Source organism: Schistosoma haematobium, chromosome 4 (genome assembly GCF_000699445.3).
Source record: "Schistosoma haematobium chromosome 4, whole genome shotgun sequence".
NCBI classification, from domain to species: domain Eukaryota; kingdom Metazoa; phylum Platyhelminthes; class Trematoda; order Strigeidida; family Schistosomatidae; genus Schistosoma; species Schistosoma haematobium.
Window position 1 is genome coordinate 26,067,985 of NC_067199.1, and position 11,687 is coordinate 26,079,671.

Sequence of the window (11,687 nt, forward strand, 5' to 3'; positions counted from 1 at the left end):
CAATGTCCGGTTGATTCAGTGGAGCTAGCCTGTTCATGAGGTCCTCGAAGTAATTTACCCATCTGTTCCTTTGTTCTTGAAACTCAGTGTTTGGTTCGCCTTCTTTGTCTTTGACCGATCTATCTGCTTTGCTATATTTCCCTGTTAGTTTCCTCGTTATATCACATGGTTGTTTTATATTTCCTTCTCCTGAAGCTTTTTCTGATGTCGTTGCTGGGTGTTCCACTGGATTTTGCTTTTCGGCTCTAGTGCTCCGCTTCACTTGCTTGTTTGCTCCTGTGTTTTCAGCTTGTGCATAACTTTCTCTGCTCTTATTCGACTGTCATTTATTGCTGTTTTCTTGTTCTCCCTTTCCTGATTTTTTTTCCAGTGTTTCCGTGGAGACCTATTCCTTATGATGATGCGTGTTACGGCCCAGTAATCCCTGACACGTTGAAGTTAGTGTTTCTTTGACACCTTCCTAACTGTCGTCCATCGTAGTTTCTTCTTTCTGTACATCTTGTAGGGTTTGGAATCTGTTGTTGAAAGTTATTTTGAATTTGTTGAGTTTTTTAGTATTTTGAAGGAAGGCTGTATTGAAAATGTGTTTCCCCAAATGTCCAAAGTTTCTTTAGCAAAAGTTTCATCTTGGACACAACCAAGTGATCTGCAACTACCTCAGCTCTTCTCCTTTTTCTGATGCCTTCCATCGCCATGAATTTTTCCAGTGTTAATGTGACCTATCAGGTTTTCTGTGGTGTGATCCAGTGAAACCCAAGTAGCTTTGTGTATGCTTTTGTGTAGGAATATTGTGCCGCTTATAACCATTTTGTTGAATGGAAATATATTTGCAAATCTCTCCACATTTCCGTTTCGCGGACCCAATCCATGTCATCTCATGTTATCTTCATATCCGTTTATGTCCATTCCGACGTTGGTGTTCAGGTCTCTCATCCAGATGGTTGAGTTTTTTGCTGGAAAACTGTCCAAGATCGATTGCGGCCTGTCATGAAACTGATCTTTATCGTCTTCATAGCTGTCATTGGTGAGTGCATAACATTGGATGACATTCATCATGATTCCCTTCTTCTTTGTTTTGAAGAATGCTTTGATGACCCTGGATCCATTAGATTCCCATCCTATAAGTATATTTCGTGTTTCTAAGTACAGTGTAAGTGCAACTCGTTCTTTACGCGGGTTGTTGCCTTCTGTATGACCAGATCGTAACACAATCCCTCCCGAATTTTATCTTTTTTGTCCAGCCTGGGGTCCAAGAAACGTGAAGTTACACCTCCTCGTTTTTGTAGTCCTTTGATTGGTCATCTCGATCTCCAGTATTGTTAGTTCATTGTATATATATATTTTTAATTGTTGCTCTAGTTCTCAGCAATGAGTTGAAGATGCCACAGGTATTTGGAGTTTGACAACACTTTAACCAGTAACACTTAATATGAAGCGTACCCATCACGTGAAATCAAAAACAGAAGTGAGGAGGTCCGAAGATATATTTGATAGGCAATCGATATATCGAGGATCGTCTGATCTAATCTGGCTAGCGATTGCAAGGGTTGTTGAGCACGGCGTCCCCACTCGTGATCTGGTGCTGATGCATGACCGAGCGCCTTCAGCTAAGTGAGTCCACTGAGACTAATGTGGTCAGCATCCAATGTCGAAAACTTACAGAGCTATTTATTTTGGAGATTTATTTACCGCTAGAGGATCAACACTGTGACTTCCGAAAAATCTCGACTTTCACCATGACGCATCATAGTTCATCCGAATGAAGATTACGCTACTCGCGGGTCAGAATTCAAAATTTTTTTCAGGCTAAATTTTTTTGGCAAGGTTGTTCAATACGAGATAAGGTTGCGGACCTTATGAATAACATTCCCTCTGTTTGTCCTGGCTTTGAACTGACAGAAATACCAGAAAGGTCATAAGCTGAACTATTATTATTTCAACACCACCCAAATTGAACTTTGTAAGGCAAATAGTTACCTTCTCGTGTATAATTGAATATATATCTACTCAAGGTCAATACGTCAGGTGTTCACTAAAACAATATCAAATTATGACTTAATGGTCTGCGATTCCGATAATAAAGTGCTGCAAAAGCTGCAGATTTACTTCAAGAGATGCACTGGAATACTTCCTTATTCTATGGTTTCTCTTGACTCATCTAGGTTTGATGTCTTTGTGATGGCAAAAATTTGTTAAAGAATTGTTGTTTTATTTTTCGCATCCGGTGGCTTAGCTCTTTTAGATGCATTGGACAGTGTGGATAAGAATGAAATCATAGAGTTTATATACTCTCACCAAATATTGTCAACTGGTTTGATTTAATTATAATACTTTGTGTTAATTTTCAGATATTCAAGACAACAAGGGGGGTTTCAGAGGTTCAAATCTCATCGGTTGTTCTTCAGATCCTGAAGAAGTAAGACTATATTTTAATGAATACAAATCTGGCTAGAGTTTTCGAGTAGATCTTATTGATGTTTAGCAAGATTGTTGACATTTGTTAAGTTGCCTGTAATTCTTCTTTCAAGTATTTACTATCATGTTTTCTAGTTAAGGAGCTTATTCGCAACACATCTTATGTGGAGTATTTTATGGTTCTGTAGATCTCTATCACCAAATAGCTCGTAATTTCCTAGCAAACTATCTAAATATCACATCCCCCCAAATGCCCTGGTATGGCCGAGTTTGAAGTGGGCCTGCTCTCCCTCTCGAAATACTCTCACACGGCCACGCGTATACAGCATCTGACAGGGAAGTCCTACTCATTGCCTTCTCGTGGCGGGGGTGTTGTTTACGAAATTGAGAGGACGAAAAGCGAATGTTCAGCGCTTTAACCGGATTCCAAACCAATGGTGCACATGGGCTCCAGTATCCTGCGAGAACAAATGGCGTACGAACCAATCGTTGGTCACCGGCTAACATTGGACTGCATCTTCTCACGATGCTCTACTGCCTTGTGGATCAGACCTTTAGGTCAAAGGCTCGGGGTGTGGCCCCCTAAGAAAACCACCTGTTTCGGTCTGGGCACCCGGGCAGTATCACAGCCCACACACACACAAATATGGTGTGGCGCATATATATTTGGTACCCTTTTGTACCAATATTTATGTGTTGGAATAAAATAAAATAATCTACCACATCAGGTCGGTCAAGAAGGTCTTGCTTGATACTCAAGGATATCTGCGTTTTCGTTCTACGTGTGTTTTACATTTCAATCACTAACGAATATCCAGTTTGAGAATTCTCGGCTGTATAGGGCTTGTATCCCCTCAAAATAAGCTACGAATACCGTGATTTAGAGTTTTGCTGTGAAATAAATAATTGTCATGTGTTTGTTCACCAGTCTAGACTTTGCAGACCTTAATTAAGTTCATATTTTCTTTTTACGTGGTCTTGCGAAACATTCTCTGTTATCACAAATTTCCGGCGGTTTGATAAATTTGTATTCATGGAAAATACGTATTTATGTATAAATTATGACTAAACGTTTTGGAATAGCGAATTAAAGGGAGATTTCCTCGACTATAAGTAGTTTAATTAATAAAATAAAAACGTAATTGGAATCGTCATTTTTAAGAGTTCTCCATCAAATCAGGATCCATAATGTTAAGATTTATAATCGAGAAAAAGGAACAATTATTTAACTGATCCTTTCATATATCATAGTTCTCGAGTGCTTTTTAATTTTATACATCAGTAATGAAATGTTTTTTTACTGAGATCATGAACCGATCAATGCTAGTCTGCCATTAAAAACCTAGAGGAACTGGATGGCCGTTTCGTCCTTGTATGGGACTCTCCAAGAGTGCATATTCGCGATCCCATATGAGGCACTCGGACTCAGGGTCTCTGGTATCGAGCGAACACCTAACCTCTCGACTGTTGAGCTGGCATCGAAACGTGTGAGGTATTTACCTACTGAAGATAATAAAAGGTGACCGCACAGTATCGTGAATTGGTTGAAGTTAAGCATTAACCGTTAAATTCCGGCTCAGTGGTCTATAGGTCAAGTTTTCGCGCAAGACCTAAGGTCCTGGGTTTGAGTCGCGCACGCGGAATCTTGGATATGCACTACTGATTTTCATACTAGAACGAAACTGCCGTCCAGTTCTTCCAAATTTTCAGTGATGGTTTAGCATTGATCGGTTCATGAATTTAGCAAAGATAGCAATCTCCACAGCCCTATACTAATAACAAGATGCTTACTAAGGAGATTTTTGGTATTATTATAAGACTAGTGAACCACCCGTTTTAACTAACATCAAACTTTTTGTATCGAAAATTTAGACTTTTAAGATATTAGAGAATATTACAAGGAATTCCATTTTTACACCAGTTACCGAGTACTGTGTGAATGAAGTAATGTGCAGGTATATGCATTCTAAATAGGACGGTTATTTGTGAAAGCCACCGTGTTATTAATAGAAATCGACCGTTTTACTACTTTCAGCGCGTACGACACAAGAATCTAATCGTATATATCTGTCCCTTCATACAGTTCGTTCCAGATAGTTAATACATCGTAATTTGCGTTGGCTGCCTTCGATTCGTTGGACAGGACTATTCTTTGGGATTTACTATTGAAGAAGGGTGTGCCTGAGAAGTTTATTAACATCCTAAAGGCCCTATATATAAACACCTCAGGCAGAGTGAGGGCATACAACCACCTCTCTCCATTGTTCCATTCGAGCAGTGTGGTTAGACAGGGTTGCCCAATATCACCATTCCTCTTCAACTTTGCCATCGATGGCGTTCTGGAAACAGCTCTGATGGATGTAAGTAATGGTGGTGTGGATCTGTTGCCTGGAGAAAGACTTCTCGACCTTGAGTATGCGGACGATATTGTCTTACTGTGCGATAATGCCCAAGGCATGCAATCCACACTTAATCAGTTGGCAATCAGTGTCCGTAGGTATCGTATGTGCTTTGCACCTTCGAAGTGCAAAGTACTTCTACAAGACTGGCAGGATTCTAATCCTGTACTCACCCTGAATGGTGAGCAGATAGACGTAGTCGAGAAGTTTGTGTATCTAGGTAGCTGCATAATTGCTGGTGGTGGCGTGATTGATGAGATCAATGCACGTATAGTGAAAGCCAGAGCGGCTTATGCCAATCTGGGCCACCTTTGGCGCCTTCGTGATGTTAGTCTGGCGGTAAAAGGTCGGATCTACAACGCGCCGGTGAGAGCAGTTCTGCTCTATGCTTGTGAAACCTGGTCTCTCCGAGTTGAGGATGTTAGACGACTCTCTGTGTTCGATCATCGCTGTCTCCGAAGGATTGCTGACATCCAGTGGCAACACCATGTCAGTAATGCAGAGGTTCGGCATCGTGTGTTCGGGCACAGAGACGATAATGCAATTGGTGTCACCATCTTGAAACACCGACTTCGGCGGCTTGGACATATTCTCCGAATGTCATCCCAGAGAATTCCACATCGTGCATTATTTGCTGACTCTGGGACTGGTTGGAAGAAGCGGAGACGTGGTCAGTGTATGACATGGTATGAGAGAAAGCTGCAACGAGCTGGCTTGTGTTGGTCCTTCACGACTCCCTGGCTGGGGCCCTAGAGATGGTACAACACAGTGGCTAGAGACTTTATCAGATATGACCCAGAATAAAAGCAAGTGGCGATCCTACTGTAACCTTCTTTTACTTTCTTCATAAAAAGTGGTTATAACTTCCTTAAGTGAAAGAATTCTTCTGGTTGTACTTTTCTGTTTCCCCAATTATTATTATTACACTACCTTACACTAATCTGTTCGTTATTGTTCCTTTTTACGCTCCTTACCTTCTTTTTCCTCTCTTCGAATTCTCATTGTTTTGTGTGGCGCACATATATTTGTTGCCGTCTTGTACCAATATTTATGTGTTCAAATAAGTAAAATAAATAATTTGCTTAGTAAAAATGGAATATTTTCCGAATTATTATCTTAGCAACAGAAAATAGGTTCAAAAATTAAGGAGTTTTACACCTTTGCAGTCGTAGGAAAATTAATTTACTTTTGTCTATTGTTGAATGTTTTGTTGTATTAAATGACTGGTATATTATGTTACCAGTTGTCTTCGAAAGTTTGTTGATTCATCCGGCCGTTCTTAGCAACACAGTGAACTTCTACAAGTTTCTATAGTGCGGTAAATTTTCCCTTTGGTTAATAACTGGCGATTAGTTAAGCCGCAGTTTCGCCTGACATACCTGATTAATTCCCAGATTTAAGTGATTTATCTTATTCCCTTAGTACTACCTTTGTTAATAATTCTAAGCTATAGGCAGGAGTCCTAGTTCGTGAATGTACATAGCTGTCAGATTGCATCATTCGTATGGATATTTTCTCATGAAATCAAGCCAGCGATATAAAAACAGTAGGGATTCAGCCGTAAATACTATCTTAACTAATCAAATTTGGTTGACAGTGACATCCGTGGTTTGTGTCTAGGTTTGATAACTAAGTATATTTATTTTGTAGTATTTTTAATAGGAATAACTTAATAAACCTTTAAGTACTAGGTCAACAGTAACATATCCTTAACTAAAGTTAATAATAATGCTTAGCAGACTATGTAAATTCTTATCTGTTGTCCTATCCGAAAGGTAAACTACATTTCTCAAGTTACAATTTCTTGTTCGGCCCACTCAATCTAACTCTAAAGTTTTTCTTATTTCAGGCTAAGTTGGTCCGTTCGAAGTATGACGGAAGCCACGTAACAATGGTTTATTCAGCTCTTTCCACGTTGTTGTTACTTGGTGATAACTTATCTCGTGTAGACAGACGCGGAACTCTGGCTGGATTATCGGCTATGCAGTGCTCAGATGAGCCTGGCTTGTTCAAAGCAGGAGATATATGTGGGGAACGCGACATGCGTTTCGTATTTTCTGCAGTTGCCAGCTGTTATATTTTGAATGGACTAGATTCTATCAATTGTGAAAACGTTGCTGATTTCGTCGCAAAATGCCAGGTATGTAATTTTCCATTGGTTCTCTAATTCTAATTGAAAGGCGCTTCGTGTTTACTGTGGAAATAGGCGATAAATAAAGCGCATATTCACGGTAGACCTGACAACCCTTGATAGTTAAAACCAAAAGACCTCATTTTACTAGCTAACAATTTTATTGTTGGAAAGAATGTTCGATCCCACTACAAACGTTAGAGTTCTTCCTGTCGTTAGATGTACCTTTAACTTTTATTCAATTTTTTAAGCAATCACATGGTCTATGTATATATATACTTTCCGTATTTTTATCTATCCACACAATAGACTTACCAAGGTGGATTCGCTAATTTGCCGTTTTTGGAAGCACATGCTGGAGCTACTTACTGTGCAGTAGCTAGTTTGTCTCTTATAGGTAAATTAGAATCCGTTATCCCATCTGGATCCAAGTCGCGAGAACTGTTGATTAAATGGCTATTGAACTTACAAGAAGAAGGATTTCATGGGCGTGTTGGTAAACCAGATGATACATGTTACACATTTTGGGTCTGTGCTAGTCTTAAGGTAAGTCTTGTAACACTCACTTTTCGCCATAATCCTATGTCATTCTGTTGATTTACATTTTGATGCATGTACAAAAAGTATACAACCGCCCGTCTTCTCGAATTTTTTTAGATGTTTATTCTCTTATGTTGGGTTTGTGTGGTGCATAAGTGCTATTATGTTACTACTTAGCTGTTCAATTATATATTAATTCGATGCCAAATAGCTACTCAATGTCTAAATCATATTATAAAGTTAAAAGCTATTTGTGAGAAAATGTGTTGTAAATATTTTATAAATAAATTCCTAACAAGAATCTAGTTGCGATACTGTAGATTGCTCATTTTCAAGCGTAATATGAAACATTCGTCTCATAGAAAAGACGTGCTTCACAGTTTATCGGCGACTGTTTGGTTACAGAACGAAAACTCACTAGTTGTTGGGTCATTCAATTAACATCTGACCTGAAATCCTGCTGAACTGCAGTTAGTGTTGCATACATAAAGCATCGCTATTTACGCGTAGCTGAAATTTTTAACATTGATAAATATTTTGCTTCGGAGTTTCGTGTAGTATATTGATTGTACGAGTAGCCAGTGAGTTTAAGGTTACGTCACACATTGATATCACTTGTAAATGCATTCAGTAATAAAAACTCCCTAGTCAATTCTATTGTTGTAGGTTAACATAATTTGAATTGGGTGAATTTATCAACCTCAATGTTTTAAATCATTTCTTTAATAGATACTAAACTGTCACCATCTGGTCGATAAGAACTCAGCTGTTCGTTTTGAAACAAGATGTTGGAATGATGTTATTGGGGCATTCACAAAGACTCCTGACCAGTTTTGTACCCCAGGTAAAAGCCTAGCTGTTCTCATACCCTACTCAGTGCAACTTATTAACTTCCTTACTAAGTATTTTTTGCTTTCTCAAAGTGTTCTCTGCATGTTTGAAACAATTTCCAAACTTAAACTGTACGAAGGGGCTACACGAGAAACAATACCTCTACACTTATGACTCGTTTTATTTTGCGTTGTCACGATCCGTCCATGTTGACTTTATCTAATCAAAGATAGTGGGTACCACAAAACAAATTAATCTATCACTCGATATTTGAAATGCACTTGACCTGTACATAGTTTATTTTTGTACTCCCTTAATGAAATAGGCCTCATTAGTCTTGAAATTGATAAATATCTGGACCACACAGTTTTGTGATGTATTGTTTATTTGTTAGTAATTGTAAATTCTTCCGTGACAATACTAAATAACGTACATCGCAAAATAAATCATTATGAAACTTAAGTTAGAGAACTTAATTTTGAGTGTCTGGTAGTTAAGTCTGTGCTTTCTTCTAATAAACAGCAGTGTGGAGTGCTGTATGATTTAAAAGATCGAAGTCGTTCACAATAGCGGATATGTACTTATTCTTGATCTCGAATTTCAGTACCACTTCACACAGAATTTTCCAGTCGGTTTGTTCAAAACATATTCTTCATGTTTACTCTTCCTTATCACTGCTTATTTCGATATATTTCTCAATTCATCTTATTTTTATCTCTTAGTGCTAATGTGCCATGACAACTTAGAACAAAGTACATCTGCCTCAAGTTTTATGTTGGTGATATTTGTCTGACAAAATTCAGTGTTTCTACAGGATATAATTTCATAAGAAGTATACTTAGTATATTTATTTTTGGTGACTGATAAAATATGGTTTATTTGTAATTCCCTTGTTTATTTTAGATCCACTTCATACTTACCTTTCTCTTTCTGGCTTATCATGTTTATGTGCAAGTGACAATTTAAAAACTGGGAACGATGTAAAATCAATGGATTCAGAATCATACGTGTATCGTAACTTACAAGAATTACTAAATTCAGACAGACTTCTTACTGTTTATCCAGAGTTAAATATTCCTGAAAGATACCATCAACGTTTGAAACAGATTCATTTGAAGTGGAGTAAAAAATAAGCATATCGTTTCTACAGTGATTTTTGTGAAACCAAGTTTCAGCTAGTACTAAATCTCCATAAAGTCGAAATATTTTTATTGTATATTTCTTTGTTAATAAATGTTATTTGAAGTCACTTTGTGTACTGAAGTATTGTCTGTACGCGAAATATTGATTTTGCATGCATGTTATGTGTACAGTTTGGGATTTTTTTTTACTAATCTAACACCCGTTAGCAATAGTTCGTACACTGAGATTACTGTAACATTAAGCCGTAGTACCCTTACGTAATATACTAATTATGTAATTCCCATGCTTATATTTTTCAACTCCATTTCCTTGCTGATCTGAAGTAACTGCCACAAAATGTTAGCTAAGAGTATCTGCGATCAATGTAACTTCCGTTTGTTAAGTTCATATTTGACTGTTTCCTCACCAAACCAGGTAAATTGTTTGTCTGCAAAGCGTTCACTAAGATAAAATAGTCAGTCTTAAATTTTGACAGAACGTTGGCACGGGATACTAATGTTAAAGTCGAAACATCAGTCAGTATAGTTTTACGTCAGGTGAACTCTTACTAATTGCACCATATGACTAATGCAGGAGATAATTAGAAGATATTCTTAGCTTATGAACAAATTTAAACACAAGTTTTACCCACCACCGATTTTTCCCATACTGCTTACAAAAATCGTCTAATAGTTTTAGAAAAATACATATACTTAAGACGGTCATCAGATTATTATTTTTGCATTTTTATCGTTTAAAATGGACTGAATTTCTTTCCTATTCCATTATAACTTACGCGTGTGTAAATCGCGGGTTTACTGATTCAGTCGTTTCACTGGTATATTTCCCAGATGTCTTACATTTTGTACAACTATGAAACACAAACCAAGAATCGTAGACATTTTATTCCCAAAACCAACAGTATAGTCATACGATGAATTTTGTAGCGTAGGTATCCAGATTATTTTGATCGCCTTTGATAATTCAATATCCATAAATTATATGAGTACATCTTTCAGTAAATGAATATAAATTATTTGTATTAACAACCATCCGTTCACTTACAAGCTTTAATCACTACAAAATATCTATTTATTTTGTTTTGTTTCATACACATGGAGTGAGTGTACATGGGTTTATTACGGAAACTGAATTTCAATCATTCTACTATATGCACTGTATCCAATTGGTTAATACGTCTATGGAGACGAAACTATTTTCCAAATAGTGATTCTGAACCAGAACCTCCACACCGTTCCTATTGTTGTGAATCTGGATGCGCAAACTGTGTGTGGATTGAATATGCAGAAAATCTATTTAAGTACCACATAAAGAGAATCGAGGAGTCAAATGATAACGCCGGTATTAAGGATAAAGATGAGGTTTTTGATGAAATTGTAAACAAGCTCCAGAAAGAGATTAATCAGATTGAAGATCCAAATGTGAGGGTATTTTTACTAACAGAAATAGCAGTAAAACAGGAGAAACTACTGGAAGCGCTTAAAAAAAACACGTAAAGATTCGACAACTAGATGTTTTCTTTGAATAATATGCTACTTATTTATCTTTGAATAATTTAGTCGTGTTTTAATATATACTTATAAAACATGACTTTTGGTACAATACAGAGTCACAATATGTAAAATGATACCTCGGATAAAGCAAAAGAGGGAATGGTCACATAATTAAGAAATAAATGAAAAAGAACAGTAATTACTTAGATGTATACCTCTTTTAAGAAAAAAACACAGGACATGTTTCATTTAATCACGAAGGTTATATATATAGTTACAGCCGGATCACCATTATCTTTTTCGGACCATCCCGAATAAAACCACAACACAGCGAGTTAGTGATTTTTGGGGCCCATCGAAGTTTCGGTGGATTGAAAGATGGGACTTTTATAGAGGTATCGTTAGCTAGTTTCTTCCACTTTCTGAGCTCAATTGAGGAATCTTCAGAAGTTGTGTGACGCTGAATCCATTAAGATGATATTCATATAGTATACCCACGATACCTAAGCCGATGCTTCAAGATCGTATAAACACAACGGTTATAATCACTCAATTGAACACATTGTACGACTTCGGGATTACTCATGTAGTGTTCTTACTGAATGTGAACAATCTTTCAGACTAGGGTCATTTTCCATCAGAGCTGATCTCACAGACACTGTATAGTCGACATTCTACGAGTGAAAGTGCTAAAAGCTGTTCTGGGTTTCATCATTTTAAGTTTGAGCACACGTG

The 11,687-nt window shown here is 37.4% G+C and overlaps 2 protein-coding genes across 4 annotated transcripts; both read left to right on the forward strand.

Annotated features, from left to right (window-relative positions):
- Positions 1-165: 165 nt before the first annotated feature.
- Positions 166-9,742, forward strand: PGGT1B_1 (Geranylgeranyl transferase type-1 subunit beta). 3 transcript variants are annotated; one of them, XM_012938312.3, is made up of 8 exons: positions 166-1,960; positions 2,013-2,162; positions 2,199-2,311; positions 2,349-2,416; positions 6,664-6,954; positions 7,255-7,491; positions 8,215-8,329; positions 9,220-9,742. In XM_012938312.3, exons 2-8 carry the CDS (start codon positions 2,059-2,061, stop codon positions 9,447-9,449), a joined length of 1,158 nt encoding a protein of 385 aa, XP_012793766.1. In that variant the 5' UTR covers positions 166-1,960; positions 2,013-2,058; the 3' UTR covers positions 9,450-9,742. The 3 variants fall into 3 exon arrangements, with proteins under 3 accessions (XP_012793766.1, XP_051066633.1, XP_051066634.1); XM_051216077.1 differs by having other exon boundaries at positions 1,819-1,960; positions 2,013-2,311; XM_051216078.1 differs by lacking the exons at positions 166-1,960; positions 8,215-8,329 and having other exon boundaries at positions 1,988-2,311.
- An 826-nt stretch (positions 9,743-10,568) lies between these two features.
- Positions 10,569-11,048, forward strand: MS3_00007754 (uncharacterized protein; the record flags this gene model as incomplete). The annotated part of the gene is made up of 1 exon (XM_012938307.2): positions 10,569-11,048. One exon carries the CDS (start codon positions 10,569-10,571, stop codon positions 10,953-10,955), a length of 387 nt encoding a protein of 128 aa, XP_012793761.1. The 3' UTR covers positions 10,956-11,048.
- Between the last annotated feature and the right edge of the window lie 639 nt (positions 11,049-11,687).